Source organism: Notolabrus celidotus, chromosome 3 (assembly GCF_009762535.1).
Source record: "Notolabrus celidotus isolate fNotCel1 chromosome 3, fNotCel1.pri, whole genome shotgun sequence".
NCBI classification, from domain to species: domain Eukaryota; kingdom Metazoa; phylum Chordata; class Actinopteri; order Labriformes; family Labridae; genus Notolabrus; species Notolabrus celidotus.
The window spans coordinates 5,602,069-5,622,413 of NC_048274.1; the positions used below are offsets into that span (position 1 = coordinate 5,602,069).

General features: G+C 41.3%; 1 protein-coding gene across 1 annotated transcript; it reads left to right on the forward strand.

Moving 5' to 3' along the window:
- Window positions 1–6,790: 6,790 nt before the first annotated feature.
- On the forward strand, window positions 6,791–19,969 carry itgb6 (integrin, beta 6). The gene is made up of 15 exons (XM_034680907.1): window positions 6,791–7,066; window positions 7,397–7,476; window positions 7,671–7,869; window positions 7,964–8,210; window positions 8,290–8,455; window positions 9,068–9,229; window positions 9,372–9,467; window positions 9,661–9,750; window positions 10,845–10,979; window positions 13,367–13,784; window positions 13,863–14,085; window positions 14,535–14,629; window positions 17,363–17,479; window positions 17,558–17,724; window positions 19,177–19,969. Exons 1-15 carry the CDS (start codon window positions 7,012–7,014, stop codon window positions 19,273–19,275), a joined length of 2,349 nt encoding a protein of 782 aa, XP_034536798.1. The 5' UTR covers window positions 6,791–7,011; the 3' UTR covers window positions 19,276–19,969.
- The last annotated feature ends 376 nt before the right edge of the window (window positions 19,970–20,345 follow it).

The following is a 20,345-nucleotide window of genomic DNA, read 5'->3' on the forward strand; positions in this document are numbered from 1 at the left end:
TGTCACCCCCCTGCTTCAACACACACGCCATACATCCAGTCTGACTCCAGGCATATATATATATATACCTACACATGTAGACAGACACACACACACACACACACACACACACACACACACACACGTGTCAATCAAAGGCGCTTTGTACACATGGGCACCAAGTCTTTGAACACAAGATACATGCTGCATAGAGTCTCTCTGTCTCTCTCTCTTTCCTCTCATCCTCTCGGTGTCTCACTTTTAATTCTCCACAGCTGAGGGGACACATGGCACTGATCCCCCGAGGAGAGCCCAAGGTCAGATTCAGGGCACCGACGCTTTACGGAGCGGCCTGATTCAGGATCCAGTGTCTCTCATGTAGTGAGATAAATGTCAACAATTCAACACGAAGGGTTTAAAATGCTGGACTCTAAATGTTAAGTCAATGATAGTATCAGAAAACGTATCTTAACATTAAAGCTTCTACAGAGATGGGTGCAGAGCTACACGCTAACATGATGATACTAACTGTCGGCTAATCTCATATCTCTGGCTTTAAATTATGCTAAACTTCAGGTAGAGACCTGATGTCACACAAAGAAGACTTCTATCTGTTTATTTATCTCTAAAAAAAAGTCTCAACTCGAGCTCACTGAAATATAAACAAGCAAACACATCATGTGAAAATGTCTCCGTCTGTGACTCGTCCTCGGTTCCTTCTGAATGTTTTATAATCTTTAAATCAAAATGTTTCTTGTGTTGTTTTTTTATGTTTTCTCTTCATCTCCCTCTATCCCTCTCTCCAACACGGTCTCAGCAGATGTGTGTCTGACATGAGTCTGGTCCTGCTGGAGGTTTCTGTAAAAGGAAGTTTGTCATTTTCTCTGTAACTTGCTCGATGCGAGAAAGGTCTCTGCTCATGGTGGATTAAGATGAGATCAGACTGAGTCCTGTCTGTAAGATGGGACCGGATTTTATCCTGTCTTGATGTTGGGTCTTTAATAGAACATAGAGTACGGTCTAGACCTGCTCTGTTTGGAGAGAGTCTGAGGAGAACATTTTCTCTGATTTTTCTGGTTTCTCTAAGGATGTAAATGTAAGCCTCAAACTGTCCACCACTTTGTTTCAGCCTGCCTTGATAACTTCAGGATTGACCATCATTAAATTTCACACTCATCGTCCCCAGAAGATGAATCCACTGACTTTTGTCCCATCATCAGGTTGTATTTGTATTTCTGTCGGAAGTAGATCAACAACAACAAAACGTGGCTTGGCATGAGTTTGGTACAAAGATTTATGAGAACAAGAGTCTTAAATCTGATCACTTTAAACCCTGAAAAAGAATCAATGTGTGTAGTGACGGTAAAACCCATCATTAAAGGGATAGTCTGTTTTTTTAAGTAGGGTTGTGTGAGATACATGTCAACAGTCAGTAGGCTGTGACAACTGAAGCAAAACATATAAGGGTAACTCAGAATGCAGACTTTTTCTTTGTTTATTTTTGTCTTTTTTTGAAGCACTTTGTAACTTTGTTTAGAAAAGTGCTTTAGAAATAAAGATTATCATTATTATTGTTATTATCATTAAATAAAAAAACCAACTGAACTAACTAATATCATCGAAATTCCAAAGTCCAACAAAATTAACAAAAGGGAACAAGGAACACTCAAGAAGAAGCAGGGAAACTTGCAAACAAGACTAATGAACTGACACCCAAGGGAGGAAAAACACACACAGACACCAGATAATTAGAGGGACGCAGATGTGATAACGAGACACAGGTGAAAATAATCAGGGTGCAATCAAAAAGGAAGGAAACACAAGGCAAGAGGCCCGCCTACTGAACGAGCATACGGGCTAATTCATTCAGTCTGCAATATGTGAGTAAGAGCAAAATCTGCAGTAAGCCAAAACTCCCTGGATGTCTGATTCAGAAATATGTGTCGTTCTGCAGCAGACCAGTCTCCCTCATGTACCACAATGCACAGCGCTAACATTCTCCTTCTTTTTTGCATATATGACCGGGGGAACTCAGCTTTTAGGTGCTCTGAAAACTATTAAACTCCATATAAACCACTTCTTAACTTTTTAAATCATACGTGGATGTTAAAGAAGCAGTTTTGTTGGAGTTGGAGGACGACTTATTATGTACTAATACTTGTGTTATTGTTTTTTGTTGTTTTTCTCTCTCTGCTGACAGTAGGGGTGACAGTACATATCTTTGTCTGAAAGTCTGCTTTGTACACAAATTGAGCCTTGGATTTTGTTGTTTTGTTCTGAATATGCTAAAATAATTAAACTTTTTTTTTAAAAAAGAAGCAGTTTCTCTATCAGCTTGGTCGTTGTTTACTTCAACTTTCTGAAACCGTAAATCCAGCAACGCCTGACCCGGCATCCTGCAGACCAGATCAAACAGAACAGACAGATTACAGAGCACCTTCAAACGCAGTATGCAGTAAGCAGCCTAAGACTGTTTTCGAATCTGCCTGCCACATACTGCCTACGAATGTAGTGTACTGCATACTGCATACTGCATACTGCATACTGCATACTGCATACTGCATCTGAAGGTAGTATTACTGTTCCGTTGGATCTGGTCTGCAGGATGCTGGGTCAGGCGTTGTTGGATTTCCAGTTTCTGAAAGCGGAAGTAAACAACGGCCAAGCTGATAGATAAACTGCATCTTTAGCATCACTTATGATTTAAAAAGTTAAGAGGTGGTTTATATGGAGTTTAATAATTTTCACAGCACATAAAAACTGAGTCCCTCCGTCATATACGGAAACAAGAAGAAGGAGAACGTTAGCGCTGTGCATTGTGGGAAACAGTACGTGAGGGAGACTGGTCCGATGCAGACTGGGACATGTTCCTGAATCAGTACAACATCCGGGGAGTTGATCATACTGCAGATTTTACTCTTTGTCCACATACTACATGCTGATTTTAGGCTGAATCAGTACGTACTACGAATACTGCAGGCGGTTTGAAAACAGCCTATATCAGACACACGGGGAGGAAGAACTACAAAATAAAACAGGAAGCACTATAGACATAAGAAACATGGATCAAAATACACACACAAGGAAAACTGGAACACAAGACATGAGACAAAGACTACAAATAACACAGGAGACTACAAACAAGATGTATGCTTGTGTGCTGCATCCAGAAAATAAGGTTTAAACAAACTTTCTGACAAAGTGACGGGAGATGTCAGACTTTCTTAACTCTTACAGAAACCTGCATTATGATAATAAAGGCCTTGAGATCAGCCTCAGAGTCACTTACAGGCTGCAGATTCTCAGCATCGCTTTATGTAAGAAAACACACTGACTGCTGTAGAAATCAAAAAACTCAATCAGACAAAAATGTGCTTTAAGGGCAATAAAATCTTTACCTCTTTTATAGAGTAGACCTCTGCTCTATCATGTCGTTTCACTTACAGACTCGAGTTGGTGTACACCTGCATTCCTGCCATACCTCAGTGAGGAGGCGGCATTACAGCACCCATACTCCTTCACTTCTCCTCCTCCTCCTCCTCCTCCTCCTCCTCACTGCAGGAAGTAATTGAACTTGAGCAAACATGTGCACGTACACACACACACACACTAACATAGGGAGCACAAACCAATCAGAAAGACTCAGGAGTCATGATTGCTGTGCGGCAGTTGACACCAGCTTTAGCCTCTAGAGCGCAACACTGGCTCATCAGTCAGGTCTCCTCTTAATAAAGAAGCTCGGTCCTGGAAGTCTCACAGCCTGCAGTTGTTACTGTCACTCATTATCATCACAGCCTCCCCCTGCATGCACACTCACTCACACACACACACACACTCACACACACACACACACACACGAGCACGCTGGAGCCTGTACAAACACCCACACATGACCCCAGTATGCATGCACACACACTCACCCACTTCCAGACGCACACAAAAAAGCACACATGAGCCAAGGAGCATGGGCAGCAGGGTCACCCGAGCGCCATGCTTCATAAAGGGCGCCGTTACAATAGGTTTACTGTTACTCTGACGGCTGCTGGGATACAATAGGACTGAATGTACTGGCCTGATGCTTCTCCACTCCTCTCCATTTTTCACTTGATGACAAGGAAGACCGACTGAGACGGGACAGCATGTTATCAGAGGACGCCCCTGAAGGTGAGTCGGCTCATTGCAGGGTTAATGTATACCTCCATTTCTGAGTGTAGTAAAAGCGTAGTGCTGACAGAGAGATATGTGGGCCAGTCATTTATGGATTGCTTAATTTTGTGAGGCTAATTCTCCTTTAAACGCTGCTGTTAGAGATCATTATACTCCCTGAACTCTGACTGAGAGGCGACAGGTTTGAAACTCAGAATAAAGAGCAACAGGATGGTGCAACCGTGAAACCGTATTACACCTTCAGCATATATCTCACTGCCATACAGGGCATGGGAGTTACAGAAAGCTGTGTTTGGTTGCATCATGCCAGGAACTTTTTAACTAAATTCAGAAAAATAATGACAGGCACGGAGAGCTGAAGGAGGGGAGGAGGAGAGTGGATCAAAGGAGGACTGGCATACAGGAAATGAGAGGAGGAATGAAGCTAAAGGAGGTGTAACATGAAATGCCAATTTCACAGGCCGGACCCTCAGGAGGGCAGCGAGGGAAGGTGGATCAAAACACTGAGAGCTGAGGAGGGAGAGAGAGGTGCCATGGAAAGGAGAAGAGAGGAGAAGAGGAAAGAGGGGAGAGAGGGATTAGTATAAGACGATAGGAGGTGGGGTTTGGTTCAGGGTGACAGATGGGACTCACCCAGATCCAGAGGGGTGTGGTGATGATCAGGGAGATTCCTAGGACAAGCAGGGATATTTGAACTGCAGCTGTCAATGGTTCAACACCTACGCAGCCTCACCCTGCTCCCCCTCAGATCAAACACACACACACACACACACACACACACACACACACACACACGCTCAGTCACATTTCATATCCTGATAGCTCCACACGGTCACTTTTGTCTTAAGTTATATTAATCATTATGCTGAAAAGTTCTGCTCAGTCAGGAACAATGATTCATGCCCGTGTGTGGTTAAAGATTAACGTCCCTCCTCTCGGTGTCTGGGTGATGGGGGGGGTGTACAGGCGGTGTTTGTTTATGGTGTGGCCTGTCTGTATTTTATTATGCTCCGTTGGTCACAGTTCAACTGTAACATGAACATCGTAGAGCCGCTTTACTGATTGTTCCAATGAAGGGAGGATGTAAACAACAGACCTGTAAGTTCATCAGGAATCTTCTCCTTACAATTATAATGTGATTCAAATTAAATCTATCTAACACTACAGGGACACATGATTTCACATGATCAAATACAACATGAAACTTTTGGGGTAATAAGATCCAGCCTGCAGAGATATGGTAACAGTTTAACATTACAATATCAACTAATGTAGGCTCACTAATAAGGAGATTAAAAGTGCATTATCTCAGTAAATACTTATACTTACTTATACGTTATAATTTATTGATTTATTGGAGGAAATTATTTTGTTCCAGCAGCTTACAACACAGGACAAGAGGATACAGCAATGTACTTACATAGTTAAAATAAATAATAAATAAATTAATAATTAAAAAATATAACAATAATAATAATAATCATAATAATGATTATTATAATAATTATAATTATAATGATGATGAAGGTAAATATAAGTTAAAGATCTCATACTGTTAGATATTAAAACATAACACTGATTCATTTCTGTGTTAGCACAACTTTACTGCTGTAGTATAAGTCAAGTGGAAAAGACTTACAATCATTAAACACGCTTTTCAGTCAGGCGATAGGAGAACAACTGCCAGGAACTAGACTAACGACCCTATTTAGGACATTTTTGTGACTACCTGAATACACACACATCTTTTAAAGGCTTATATTTTCTAGCTCTTCCCCAGTCTGGTCAGTACTGAAGAAGCCTTTCAGAGGAGAGGTGAAACTTCTTCAAGAATTTCTACCAGTCCAGTTGCCTTACAGATCAAGCTTTGGATTACCATGAACGTGGATGACTGAGAACCTTCATAGACATCGGCCTATACATACATTTATATTCAAGGGGTGAAATATTTCACCTCTTTGGTTTTCAAGCTGATATTTCAGGTAAAATAAAAAAAATCCTGGTATCAAGATTTTAAAAATAAATGGTGGAATAAATATAAATAAAATTAAATGCTTTTATGTTTTCTTTTAATAGTAATTGTACACACACTAATTGTATGGCCCTTTAAAATGTTCATGAGTTTGCGCCTGTCCTTTGATGCATTAAGCACTTTGTAATGCAGATTGTTAATAGTTCTCTATAAATTAAGATTACTATTATAATGATTATAATTCTAATAATAATAATTAATTATTATCATTCTTATTATTATTAATTTATTTATTTATTTTAATGTATTTATTTTAATTTATTTTCTATAATTGTATTTATTTTGATTATCATTATTACTACCTCTATTATTATTATTACCATTATAAATTATCCTGAAACGTTTTAAAGCTTAAATATAATTGAGTATGAACAGCTGAGTAAGAGTAGCTTCTTTAGCTAGTTCCAGCAGCATTAACCCTTTACACTCAGTGAGTTCATTAACACTCAGTCTGGTTGTTTTGGTGTTTAATGTCTCCCTCTATTATAAAGTAAAGTAGGACCAAAGGTTGTGGGAACAGGCTGCTTCAGTTTATTACAGTTGGATAAGGATTAGCAGGTTAGAATGTGAGCTACCTGTGTGGTTCTCCCCTCTGCAGTCTCGCGCTCTCTCACCTGGACGGAAGTGAACATAAAAGGCAGCACAGGTAGAGTCCTCCTCCCCCTCCTCCTCCCCCTCCTCCTGATCCAGGTAGCAGCGCTCTCCTATGAGTCTCTCAGTCGGTGGAGAGCAGCAGGCTGGTGTTGGACATGTTTCACTGCAGTAACTATGAGACACCTTGAGACCTTCTTCTTCCGCTTCTGCTCCCTCATCATCAGGAACCTCACGGACTAATGGGGCTTCTACTGCTGAGCCTGGTTCTGCGGTACTGGATCAACACCGTGGAGGGTAAGCAGGACTTCAACATCAAGGGCAACATGTTTATAAAGAGCAAAGTGACAGGCTCTCAGAGGCACACCATAAAAGCTGTGCTGGTATTTATGACCAGTTAACATGTTTAACTGGGAGAAGCCTGATTGAGATTTTACCTGCACCAGTTAAAGAGTACTGCATGTAATGACTGGGATACATCCTTAATTTAATATTACAAAGTACTTTTATTGTAAAAACTTTATGTTAATTTTTTGAAATCCTTGCAGAGACCTTTACTCTCTGCAGCAGACTCCTCTTGGTGTTCACATGCTGCCTGTATCTGCTCTGTGTTCATGTGTTCTGCAGGATCATGTTCAGCTGGCAGCGCTGTGACTTGTGACCAGTGTCTGCAGCTTAGTTCTCACTGTGCCTGGTGCACACAGGAGGTGAGCAGACAGGGCTGCATATGATAAAACACGATTTAAGTTGTTTATTATAATGCATCATTAAATGCATGGCTTTGCTTGTTTGGACAAGATTGCACCAATAGGATCATAAATCTGTCTTCTTCTGCATCACACAGTCACCATGTTTTATCCTCAGACGGCACGGTGTGAGACTGTTTACCTCTATCTTTCAGAACTTCACAGACTGGTTCACCGTCAGCGATCGATGTGACACACTGGATGTTTTATTAGAGAAGGGATGTCCCCGGGACCAGCTGGAGTACCCTGTTTCCAAAAGCCAAATCCTGCAGAATCGCCCTGTTGGGAGGAAGACCGGGAAAGTTAACAGCACTCAGATCTCCCCACAGAAAATGTCTCTCAAGCTTCGACCTGGTGAGAACCCTGAACATGTTTTCATTGAATCGTTTTCTGTTGGAGTCCTTCCTCATTGAAAGCAGAAGTAAGGTGTGATCCTGTTTTTGCACAGGTAGTCAGGTGACTTTCCAGGTGAAGATTCAGCACACTGAAGACTATCCTGTGGACATCTACTACCTGATGGACCTGTCAGCATCCATGGTGGACGATCTGGAGATGATCAAAGACCTGGGCTCCACTCTGTCTAAAGAGATGGCTAACCTCACCAGTAAATTCAGGATGGGCTTTGGCTCTTTTGTGGAGAAACCAGTCCTGCCTTTCATTAAGATAACAGAAGAGGAGCTTGTTGACCCCTGCAGGTATACATCAAACATCTCAAAGCATCATGTCCTGATGGAGGTTTGATGTCAGACGTTTGACTCTTGACTTCTATTTCAGGGGCACCAGATATACCTGCGTGCCAACGTTCGGATACAAACACGTGTTGTCTCTGACGAGTAAAACAGACGAGTTCAACGAGATCATCAGGAAGCAGAGCATCACGGCTAACATCGACCTGCTGGAGGGGGGCTTCGACGCCGTCATGCAGGCCTCCGTCTGTGGGGTGAGATTTAGTTTTGTTATGAAGTAAGAATGCTCTCTTTGGACTTCTGTCTCATTTGATGATTATTTATGTTCACACCTAAAATATATTTGACTTATCAAATGACTCCAACATTTCATGCCTTTGGATAAGAAAGTATCCCTGAACCATCAGGTGGAATCAGGTGTTCAGTTAGCTTTTATTGAATCTTTAAGAGCATCAGCTGGTTTGGTTTAATCAAGACAGATCTGCCACTATTTTTTTGTTTCTTATTGATAACAAAAAACACCATAAAGGAAAAATCAACCGGGCATGGATGCACCTCATATTTCCATTTATGACTCTCTTCTTTAATACAAAAAGTATTTTAAAAAAATTGAACATAAACTTTTGTTATGTTTTGTTTTAAATGTTGTAAAAAGCATGGAGTTTATAGAAACTGTGATTAAAAGGAGATAAAGTGGGGATTATTTTTGGACTATTTTGGAGGTCTAATAAATATTTAAAGCATCAGTTGGTGTTTTTGGACTTGTTTGAAACTACACTTTAAAGCAGGAACTTGTCTCACAGAGTCACATGTAGTTAATCTGATGTTCTTAAGAAGCCTGAGCTGACCTCTGTGTCTCCTCACAGGACAGGATCGGCTGGAGGAATGACTCCATGCGGTTGCTGGTGTTCGTCAGTGATGCTGACTCACACTTTGGGATGGACAGTAAGCTGGCCGGCATCGTGGTTCCCAATGATGGGCAGTGTCACATGGATGTTAACAATGAATACTCCATGTCCACAGTGCAGGTAACTTCTTCCATTATAAAGGTTTCTCTTTGTTTTAATCCGTCGTCTGAAATTAATTGCATTCTTATTTTTCATGAGTCATCCCCCGGTGAATCATCTCTGCCTCAGTATCTGTTGACATTTCTCCATTGTCCCTCCTCAGGAGTATCCCACTCTGGCTCAGCTGAGTGATAAGGTGGTGGAGAACAATATCCTGCTCATATTTGCTGTGACAGAGAATCAGAAGAGTAACTACCTGGTATGTTTTGTGTCAGGAGCTGTGTGAGCGCCGTGTTTACTGAGGTTTTTACATATTTATTCATGGAGCTGCACTCTCATTCGACCTGTTGGAACTAGCCCTCACTTCTTCCTCGCAGTTAGCGGACATGTTTGAGCCACGTCTGCCCACATTTGTTCCTCTGACTTTCTGTCTATCTCTTGTTTTTCTGCAGAACTATGCAAATGTCATACCTGGCGCCACAGTCGGGGTCCTCGCCATGGATTCTCGAAACATCCTGGAGCTGATTGTGACAGCGTACAAAGTAAATAAACCTTGGGGGCATGCAGGTAGACGCTGTTCTTAGGAAATAAGAAGGAGGACACCTGACGTTTAAACATCAGAGAAACTTTAATTCTTCCTCATATTTCAGTCTCTCAATCAGGAACTGACCATCTGTTCATCTTATTGTTCACATCATAGCTTTCTCCATTCCTCCTTCACTCCCTCTCTTTTCCTCTTTCATTCTTTCTCCTGTTACGTTTTTCCCTCACCACCTCGTACTCTGCATCAGCATGTTTGACAGCAAGTCTCTGCTTGTTCCAGCTGTTTGATCCCCTCGCCCCTCTGACTCGCTCTTTCTTCTCCACTCTCTCTCTCTCTCTGTCTTTCTCTCTCTGTCTTCCTCTGTGTCTACCTCTCATGTCCCTTCTGTAAATCCCTCCTGGCGGTGCTGACGGGCGGCGAGTCCTTTAATTATTTCATCACTCCCTCTCTGAGTCTCCGTCACGTTCACCCCTATGAAGAAGGGAGTCCTTATTTCTCACTGACTGAAGAGATTTGTTGTTGGTTCAGAATAATGAAAGGTATATTTATAGAGTTGTTATTATTTATACTGACCTGTTATTTTACACCGAGACTTGAGCATCATATTTACTGAAACACATCAGAGTCTTTGAGCCCTCTTTTCTTGAATCCGTCTCTGATTGTGCGTCTTAAGAACACCTCCCTGTTTTCCTCTCCTTAGAAACCCTAAAGACGCACTGAGGACGATTACAGGCCTACAGGAAACACACAATTTAGCCTCCGCTGGCACCCAGACAGGCCGTCACAGAGGTCATTAGTCAGTCAAACACAGCCTTCCTCCCGCTGAGGTCAGCTGTCACTCTTTCCTCAGGTGCTTTATGCAGCACAGCACACCTGGGATGATGACTCACACAGAAACAGAGATAGGTGTTTCAGCACGCTACAGGTCAGGGCAAGGTGAAAGTGTAATTCTTCTTAACGCCCTGGAAATCCCTCCTCTTACAGCACGCGTCAGTGTTCAGTTTTACCGTCAGTTCTTTTTGTTAAGGTGAATTTATTCTGCTCAGTGAGTGTCCATTCAAGAGGCTGAAACTTCTACAAACTGTCTTCCAGGAGCTGCGTTCAGAGGTCGAGCTGGAGGTCCTCGGAGACACTGAAGAGCTCAAGATGTCCTTCACAGCTATCTGCCCGAACGGGAGCGTTCAGCCTGACGTGAAGCACTGCTCCAACATCAAACCTGGAGAGACGGTCGGTCGCTTCTCCTCCAATCACTCCTTTTTATTATATAAAGAACCATTTATACAGGTAGAAGCCTACATGCTCTGTGGACTACTGAAAAACAAACAACAGTATAAATATAGGTACTATAATATAACACGACTCTATTAAAGTAAAGGAAATAAAGATATGAGGCCTGGTTATTCAACAAAAGAGTAAACATGTAAAAACTCCTCCTGAAGAAGATATCCGCTCACAGCTCTCAGTTATTTAGAAATGTATGAACAAGAACAATAATTAGAGAATTAATGTAAAAACATAACATGAACATGTAGGGACTGATTAAAGGACTCTGAATGTGGTCTCCCTCTGGTCCTGGTCCAGCAGAGCCTGGTTCAGTTCTGCCTGATGAGTCTTTGGATCAACCAAACACAGAAGAGTTCAGTAACGCCGTCAGGACTTCTTTAAGCGTTGCTGTGAGAGAAACTGTGACACTCTGGATTTTAGAATATTCATATAACATTTACAATGTTACAATGTTACAATGTCATTTAGCAGACGCTTTTATCCAAAGCGACGTACATACGAGAACAAGAAAAACACAAGCAAAGATCTAGACAAGAGGAAACAAGATCAGTAAGAGTAACAAAGTGCTTCAAGTCAATTTGGGTGCAGGTACTGCCAAGCAGTGTAAAGGCAATGCGCAAAAGTAAATAAGGAATTTTTTTTTTTTTTTTTTTTTCCCGAAATAAGGAACATCTACAATGAAGCAACCAACCAATTTAAGACCTTCCATTATCATCATCAACAATTAATATCACCACAATAATGACCAAAGTACCAAGTGCTGGGTCACTCAAGAGCTGAACACAGATTCCCAGAGTAAAGCAGGACAGTGAGAGTCAATCGTAGCTGGAAGACATGATCTACCACTGGGGACAACAGTGGAGAACAGTCTAGCTAAGTGCATAGTGCTTCCTAAAGAGCTGGGTCTTTAGCTGTCTTTTGAAAGTAACATTTAATAATAAAAAACAGAATACTTAAAGAGACCATTATCTAATCTTTAATATGTATGTTTCTGTTTTTATTATTAGCCTCTGGTTGTAATGTGGTACAACCTCCTGACAGTGGTCATAGGGGATCTGACAGATGTTGGCTTTTTGCCGTTAAAAATCTGAAAACACTTCTATAAAAACATTTCAGAAAACATAAGAAAGCATGAGAGCTGTGTGTCGGTAAAATGTGTTCGGCTCTGTGAGATTCAGAATCTGAATAAACGAGAGACTTCTGCAGAAACTAAGAGTCCTGGAGGAACTTCTACAAAAAGAAAAAGAGGTTCAGATCAAACTTTAGAGGTTAAAGTAGATTATTTAGCTCAAATCCATACCTACATCTAACCAGCATAACTGTGCACAGACATTAAATGGAGCCCAGGAGTTTATATAAGCTTCACACACCTGCTCCAGATCAGGGGCAATCAGACACACACACCTGACACCTGACCCTGCACCGGGATGATCAGCTCACCAAACTCAGAGAGAGACCAAACTCAAACCCCCTCACAGGGTCTCTCTCTCCTCATGTCTGCAGGGGGCGCCGAGATCTATTCCAATAATCTGTGAATAGTTAGTTTTCACTGTTGAGTAGTGTTTATGCTTGAAATGACCATCCCTAGTATTATTATTATTATTATTAGTAGTAGTAGTAGTAGTAGTAGTAGTAGTAGTAGAAGTAGAAGTAGTATTAATTGTATATGATTATTATTATTATTATTATTATTATTATTATTATTATTAATGTTATTATTATTATTAGTAGTATTATTATAATAGTTCAGTTTATGACATTCACTAGAAGACACCCAGTGGAGGAAGGTGGAGGAAGGTGAATGAAGGTCACCTTTATTCAAGGTGACTGAAGGTGGATGAAGGTGGATGAGGATGACTGAAGGTGGATAAAGGGAGTGAAGGTGGATGAAAGTGAATGAAGTTGGATGAAGGTGGATGAAAGTGAATTAGGTGAATGAAGGTGGATGAAAGTGAATTAAGGTGGATGAAGGTGAATGAAGGTGACTGATGGATGAAGGTGAATGAAGGTCAACTTTATTCGAGGTGACTGAAGGTGGATGAAGGTGGATGAAGGTGGATGAGGACGACTGAAGGTAGATGAGGATGACTGAAGGTGGATGAAGGTGACTGATGGATGAAGGTGGATAAAGGTGGATGAAGGTGAATGAAGGTGGATAAAGGGACTGAAGGTGGATGCAAGTGGATGAAGGTGACTGAAGGTGAATGAAGGTGAATTAAGGGAATCTAGGTTAATGAAGGTGGATGAGGATGACTGAAGGTAGATGAAAGTGGATGAAGGTGGATGAAGGCGGATGAAGGGACTGAATCTGCTCTGTCTTTGCTCCTCAGGTAGTCTTCAACGTTTCTGTGGAGCTCCCTGGATGCCTCTCTGGGCTCCGTCACTTCTCCCTCAAACCGGTGGGCCTCCATGACAGCCTGGACGTTGAGCTGGAGTCTCTCTGCTCGTGTGACTGCCAGCGGCCTCCTGAAGCGAACAGCAGCCAGTGCGTGGAGGGCCAGGGGGCTTTCCATTGCGGCGTGTGCGAGTGTCAGCCAGGGTTCATGGGAGCAGAGTGCGAGTGCAATGAGGAGAGCGCTTTGTTGAGTAACTGCCTCTCTAACAACGAGTCCTCGATATGCAGCGGTCAGGGCCAGTGCTACTGCGGACAGTGTGTGTGTGAGGCCTCCAGCTTTGGACGCATCTACGGACCTTTCTGCGAGTGTGATGATTACTCATGTGCTCGATTCCGTGGGGAGCTCTGTGGAGGTGAGTTTTATATTTATTTATTATAGATACTTAACATGTTTTTATGGGATTGCTCCTTTAATGTCTGAGTGTTCACAGGCCATGGGAGGTGTGACTGTGGGGAGTGTCACTGTGAAGCCGGCTGGACGGGGGAGTACTGTAACTGCAGCAGCAGCACCGAGGCGTGCATGTCAGAGGACGGCTCGGTCTGCAGCGGCCGGGGTCGATGTGAGTGTGATCAGTGCATCTGTACCGTACCTGGAGCATCTGGGGACAGGTGTGAGAAGTGCCCAACATGTGGAGACGCCTGCAGCTTTGCAAGGTGAGAACACATTCACACCATCTCAGAGAGAAGGATGTAATGTGGAGGAGTTTGTGGGCTGTGATTGTTGTATCTCTAAATGAAAGACATCAGATGTTGTCTCCCTGCGTCACATGATCCGTCTGTTCTTTGGAGTACAGACGGATCAGGTTCTGGTTCCCTTGTTCACATGTGTCTACACCTTCCATGAGACATCAAAAGACAGCTAATGTCCCAAACACAGCGGCGGGAGATTTCCTTTCTGCTTTATAAAGCAGCTGTCAGGGCGAGTGCCATCTGATCCCACAGTTACAGGCCGATCGGAGAGAGAGGCCTTGGGAAAACTGTGATAAGTGACCAGCAGTGAGATGTCTTTGTGTGTACTCTGTCAGTGATGGAGGACTCATTAAAGTCCCCTTAAAGGATGTGTATCATAGACGACGTCTGTGTCTCTGATGTGTTAACACCAGGTCCTGTGTGGAGTGCCATCTGCAAGATAAAGAGAGTGCTGAGTCGTGTGAGCAGAGGTGCAGCACCCCGAAAGTTACAATCAACACAACAGCAGGTAAATAAAACAACAACAAACATCTAACAACTCTGCTTTGCATGATATATGATAATATATAATAACATATATAATATATATTGATGTATATTAATACATGTTGAGATTCAGGGTGGCAGGTCTGGCTGTGCCGATGCTGGGAGGATATCTAGTCAGGGTGAAAATGTGAAGAAGTCTTTCTTTTGTAAAAAATATGTTTTATTTATTTTTATATTTAACAGGGTACGTGCACATTTTATTAAAACATACAGAAAACATGAAATAAAACAATGTTGATACAAATTATAAGAGAAGTATTATATACTAATTTATTTGTAGTAGTATAAATACATAAAAGTAATGCTTCAATTGTCAGAAAACATTTTCAAATAATTTCAGACAAAACCTTACATTAATGAAAATTAAAGAAATAAATAAATACAATTACAAGAAATTTTAAAAAAGGTTTCTTAACTAAAATACAGAAAAAAAAAATTCTCATACATTCCTCAGTACGTGTCATTTGCATCATTGCCTCATAATTCCAGCATTTCTTCAATATCACAATTTCAGACAAAATTCAGAAACCATCTTCCTCACATAATAGTTAAAAGTTATATTCTTGAGCTTTTTCACCTTTATTGACAGGACAGCTGAAGAGAGACAGGAAACGTGGGGACTAGAGAGTGGGGGAAGACATACAGTGAATGGTCGACCGGCCGAGAGTCGAGCCGGCGACCTCTGCGACGAGGACTATAGCCTCGATACGTGGGGCGCTTAGACCGATACAGGCCACCAGCGCCCCAAAAGCATGCTACCTTGGCTGATGAATAGGGCCTGTCGCACGTTACTGCCACCTTCTGCTCTGGAGAGGTATTGCAGATGGGATTCCTACCTAAACCATAGACTGTATAAAATATGGACGTAGTATTTGTGACGTCACCCATCTGTTTCTGAAGCTTTTTTTGAGGCCAATTGCGGCGGGAGCCATATTGCTGCTGTCAAGCGATTGTGACGTAAAGAGGCGGGCTTTGAGCCTCCTCGCCAACAGCTACAGTGTTTCCGCCTGTCAATCAAGTCAGCCTCTCATTGGAAGACTCGTAATCTCAATATCTTCGAAATTGCCACGTTATAAAAAATGTACCCCCTGTACAGTGTGTGTCGATGGAGAAATTAACTATCCAGACTACACTCGTCTTGTTGTTTATTTCTGCTGTAAAGATCGGCTTTTTTGAATTGGTGTGTATGTGGTTTCCTGTACTTCCAGAGCCAGCCTTAAGCGGATCCTTGATGAACTGCAGTTTTTAACACTTCTGCATTGGACTCATATTTTAGACCAGAGGTTGCCGCTTGACTTAAACCCATTAGGTTGTGTTAACATAAAGCAGTCTTGTAGTTTTAAGGATTTTGCATGTCATGTTAAAACTACATGATTTAAAAATGTTTAACCACTAAACATGAATTAATATAATAGAAGCTACATGTTACAGTTAAAACAGTCACCCATGTTGCTTTTTTTGAGTGTGTGATTGTCTTAAACCTTAAACTGCAAACTCTGTATGATTGAGATATTTTGCAAACAGTAAAGGTCACGTCAGGACAGCTTTTATAGAATCAGTCTGATACTTGAACCTTCAGATAATTAAAGCATCAGAGGGAATATTTAGTTTCCTTTGTATTCAGTGAAGATCTGAAGCGGTTCAGGGTGTGGACTGCTGTTGTGTGTTTGATGCTTTGAAGCTTCAGAATCTGAAACTTAAGAAACATAACCACTGTTATGGATTATAATCCAAGTTTGATGTTTCCATCAGCACACTGTAAGGTACTCAGAGAGCTGCTTTTTGGCAGCAGAGCTTGATGTAATTGTTTCTTGGAAGAGACGAGGAGGAACAATTTTAAAAACAGACCTCAACAACCTCAGAGGATTCAAGTCGGTGCAGGCAAATTTTTATCTCGCACAAACATGGACTGAAATCGATATCTGGAAGGAAATAACTTCTGATTTGATTATGAAAATGGAGCAGGAGTGTTTTATATAAGACAAACATACCAAAGAGATGAGGTGTGTGAGCGTTAGAATCAGAGCTTCAGAATGAGACTTCTGGTTTTAGGTTTTCATCCTCCAGCAGGTCTTCTTTGTGTTTCATTCTAAAACCAGCCTCAGTGTCTTTAGATAAACCCGGTCCATATACCTGGTCCTCCTGGCAGACTGTGTTGGACGTGCTTGTTGTTGCTGGAGTTGGCTCCGTGTGTTTTATCGTGGTATCAACACCAGGCCGTGCTAAGTTTCCCCATGGGTCAGGGATTTGGAGGAATGCTGACCTGCATGGACTCGGGTGTCTCTCTCCCCCCTCTCTCTCTAACACAACACCGGGCATGTCCACGGCCAGCAGCGGACAATGGGGAACATATTATTTACCTTGTCGTACAGGCAGAGCTATTGTGGTGTCTGTGAATAGCCGAAGGACCCCGTCTTCCTTTATACAGCAGATTATTTTAAACCTGCGATACTTGTGCAAGCTGAGAGGTATATCTGATGATCGCTGAGGATTTTTCAGGCTTCAGATGTGAAATACAATGATGTGGTCCACACACACGCACACACACACCAGATTGTAGTCTTTGATATGGAAATCACACTGACAGCACAACAGGGCGAGTATATCCTTTTACATTCTCAGCACAATGCAGAGAGGGAAGGTGATATACGATGGATTTGAGCTTTATGGATATTTCTGTTCACTTTGTCTCCAGATTATGACAAGAGCGCCTCTATGCAATGCACGCTAATGACTGAGAACGAGTGCTGGATCTCCTTCAGCGTGGTAGCAGGGGAGACCGGGATCATGGCCTACAGTCTCCAGATTTACGGTGAGCTCTACAACAACGCGTGAAATCAAAAAGAGAGTTTAGTTTTAAGACTAACCATCGATCCTCGTTCTGTCACAGGTTGTCCAGAGCCTCCCAACATCCCCATGATTATCCTGGGAGTCTCGCTCTCCATCGTGTGCATCGGCCTGATCCTGCTGGGCGTGTGGAAGGTGCTGGTGTCTGTCCACGACCGCAAAGAGGTGGCCAAGTTTGAAGCGGAGAGATCCAAGGCGAAGTGGCAGTCGGTAAGGAAAATGGTGGAAAGATTCATGACAGCAAACCCTGAAAAAAACAAAAAACAACAACTATGAAGTGATTTAAATATCACATTTAATCTGTGCGATGAGCTTTGAATAACTTATACTCTTAATTTCCTTCTGTTGTAAAATAACAGACACATTTTGATTAAGTTTTCCCTATACTCATTTACTTTTGGCTAAAAGGATGAATGAAAGGCTTTTCAGTTCATGTTACAGGAATAACTGAGGAAAATATAGGATGATAAAAACAACAAACTCAGTTTAATAGACAAAATAGAAAGAAAAATATTTATTCATGATCTGAGGATTTAAAAGTTTCATAATGTTCAGGAAACTACAAAATCTACAGTACACTCACAAATTACTGAACAACAATAATAACTAAAAACAATATGAGATAAATTAAAATTTTTAACCTCTCTTGTTGTTTTTCTTTGTCCCACTTTATTCCAATAGACATCAATCTTTCAGTTTTAAAACTACAGTTCCCATAATGCTCTGAGGGATGTAATCAGGAAGTATGATGTTGGCATGGAGCACATTTGCTGTCAGCTATAACTATAACACTGTTTATTCCTGGACTACACTTTTTAAAAATTGGGTGCATTAAAAGAAAATAGAACCAGTTTCTGCTGAACGTATTTTTATGGATTTTAAATAATTTAAGGATTCTCGAGTAACTCCTGGAAACTTAAATGTGTCCTTTGCTTTGATTTGACATCTGTTCATGCTGATTTCAAAAATCCTCAGAGGGTTTAAATACAACAAATCTAATGACGGCTGTAATGTGTCTGATGATGTGATGAACATGGACTGACCTGCTGCTGAGATACAAACTCACCAAATCCACAGCACTGAAATCCTCCCTGACTGAAGAAGAACTTTCTGCTCTCTGAGACATTTTTCAAGAAACTAAAAATGCCAGCAGACATCTGACAAAGAAAGCCTTCCTTCAAAATAAAAGCATAAATAATCTGTTTTGAAAGATTTACAATTTTAGTCTAAAAAAATGGCTCTTTTTATTTATTTGTAATTTTTTGCCAGTTATGTATATTGAACAAAATTCAATGAAATTACAACTAAACCAAATTTTTATATTTAAAAAGAAAAAAGTCCATTAAATATAGAGAAATGAGACTTCTGTCAGGAGGAACAGGATGCATATATGTGAATAGTTATAACCTATACAGGTCCTTAGATACATAATCACCTGTTTGTAATATAAATATACAAGTCTCAGAAAATTAACCCCTCCCTCCCCAGCCCCACTGAGTGGTATGAGCACACAGTATGGATCTTAGTCTGACCATGTTTGCTGTTGTCATTAACAGAAATCTGAACGTAGTCTTAGTTAAGATGTTTTAGTGACATTAAATCTGATGATTAGTTCTTGTTTCTAAAGTCAGTTAATGTTTGATGTCTTCTCTCATCCTCCAGGGGACCAACCCTCTGTTCAGAAGCTCAACGTCAACTTTCAAAAACGTTACCTACAAGAACAGAGAGAGAGAAAAGATGATTACACTGGATACCTACTGAGGACAAGCCGCAGGCCGTCTGAGTGCACTTACCTGTGTGTGTCTGTGTGTGTGTGTGTGTGTGTGTGTATGTGTGCGTGTGTATGAGAGATGAAGTGTGTTTTTGAATGAAAAGTGTTGATCCTGAGACGTTGACCCACAGTGGAGCTGGCTGTGATGAACACTACATGATGAACCTGCTGCTGTAAAGTGCACTGTGCCGTTAAACACTGAACCTGCGTTACCTTTGAACAAACTTCACACACCTTCGTCTGCTGTAACACGCGGCTGTGGAAACAAACGTCTACCTTCTCGTGGTCTACTACTGAACGTCTTTGTTTTATTCATATGAATGTAAATATGCAGGGGGATGATTTTAAATATTGTGTTTGGTTGTTTTATGTAAAGTGAGGCTGAGCCTCCATTGTTGAGTTTTGTAGTGTCACAAACTAAGACGTGTTTTGACTTCTTGTGAAATGACACTTCTGGCATTAAGGGTTTATTATGTGTTAAAAGAGTTCTGTAATCTTCTGACCAACAGTGAAATGACTGGATTGTTCAGACTTGGCATGAAAAGCAGATTCAAAGTTTAATTAGTGTGCAGTGAAACACTGAGCTCGATCAGAAAGAGACTTTCTGTTTCTCTCTCTTTCCAGACCAGTAAAGGAAGAGTAATAAACTTTATTTAACTGCTCCTACTCAGCAGACAACATGGAGCTCTGTGGTCTTTGATTTCTTCTCACATTTACACAACTGAAGGTTTGACATATTTATAAAAGTCTCAGTCTTTATTTCTGTACGAGACACTGAGTTAAATATTGCTCCAACATCTCCAGTCCTCACACATGGTTAATTTTTATCAACACACACAGAAAACATGGAGTCAGATATTCTGGTGTTAGAGTTCTGTTTTGCTGTGGGGTTAAAAAAAAAGGTGCATTTAGTCGGCCAAGCTGTGAAACTGAAGACAGCTTTAACTTGCATCATGAAAATTGTGAGGATCTAACGTTTGTTGACTGCAGCAGGGCGCTGTATGACGGAGGAAAGTTGAGACTGTTTTAAGGGCACGAGTGACAGGGACCTTATTCTGTT

Excerpts from the sequence above, each read along its gene's own strand:
- itgb6 (XM_034680907.1), top strand. The coding sequence starts at position 7,012 with ATGGGGCTTCTACTGCTGAGCCTGGTTCTGCGGTACTGGATCAACACC. Across the intron at positions 9,468-9,660 it reads ATCAGAAGAGTAACTACCTG|AACTATGCAAATGTCATACC; the intron begins GTATGTTTTGTG and ends GTTTTTCTGCAG. Across the intron at positions 9,751-10,844 it reads TGATTGTGACAGCGTACAAA|GAGCTGCGTTCAGAGGTCGA; the intron begins GTAAATAAACCT and ends ACTGTCTTCCAG.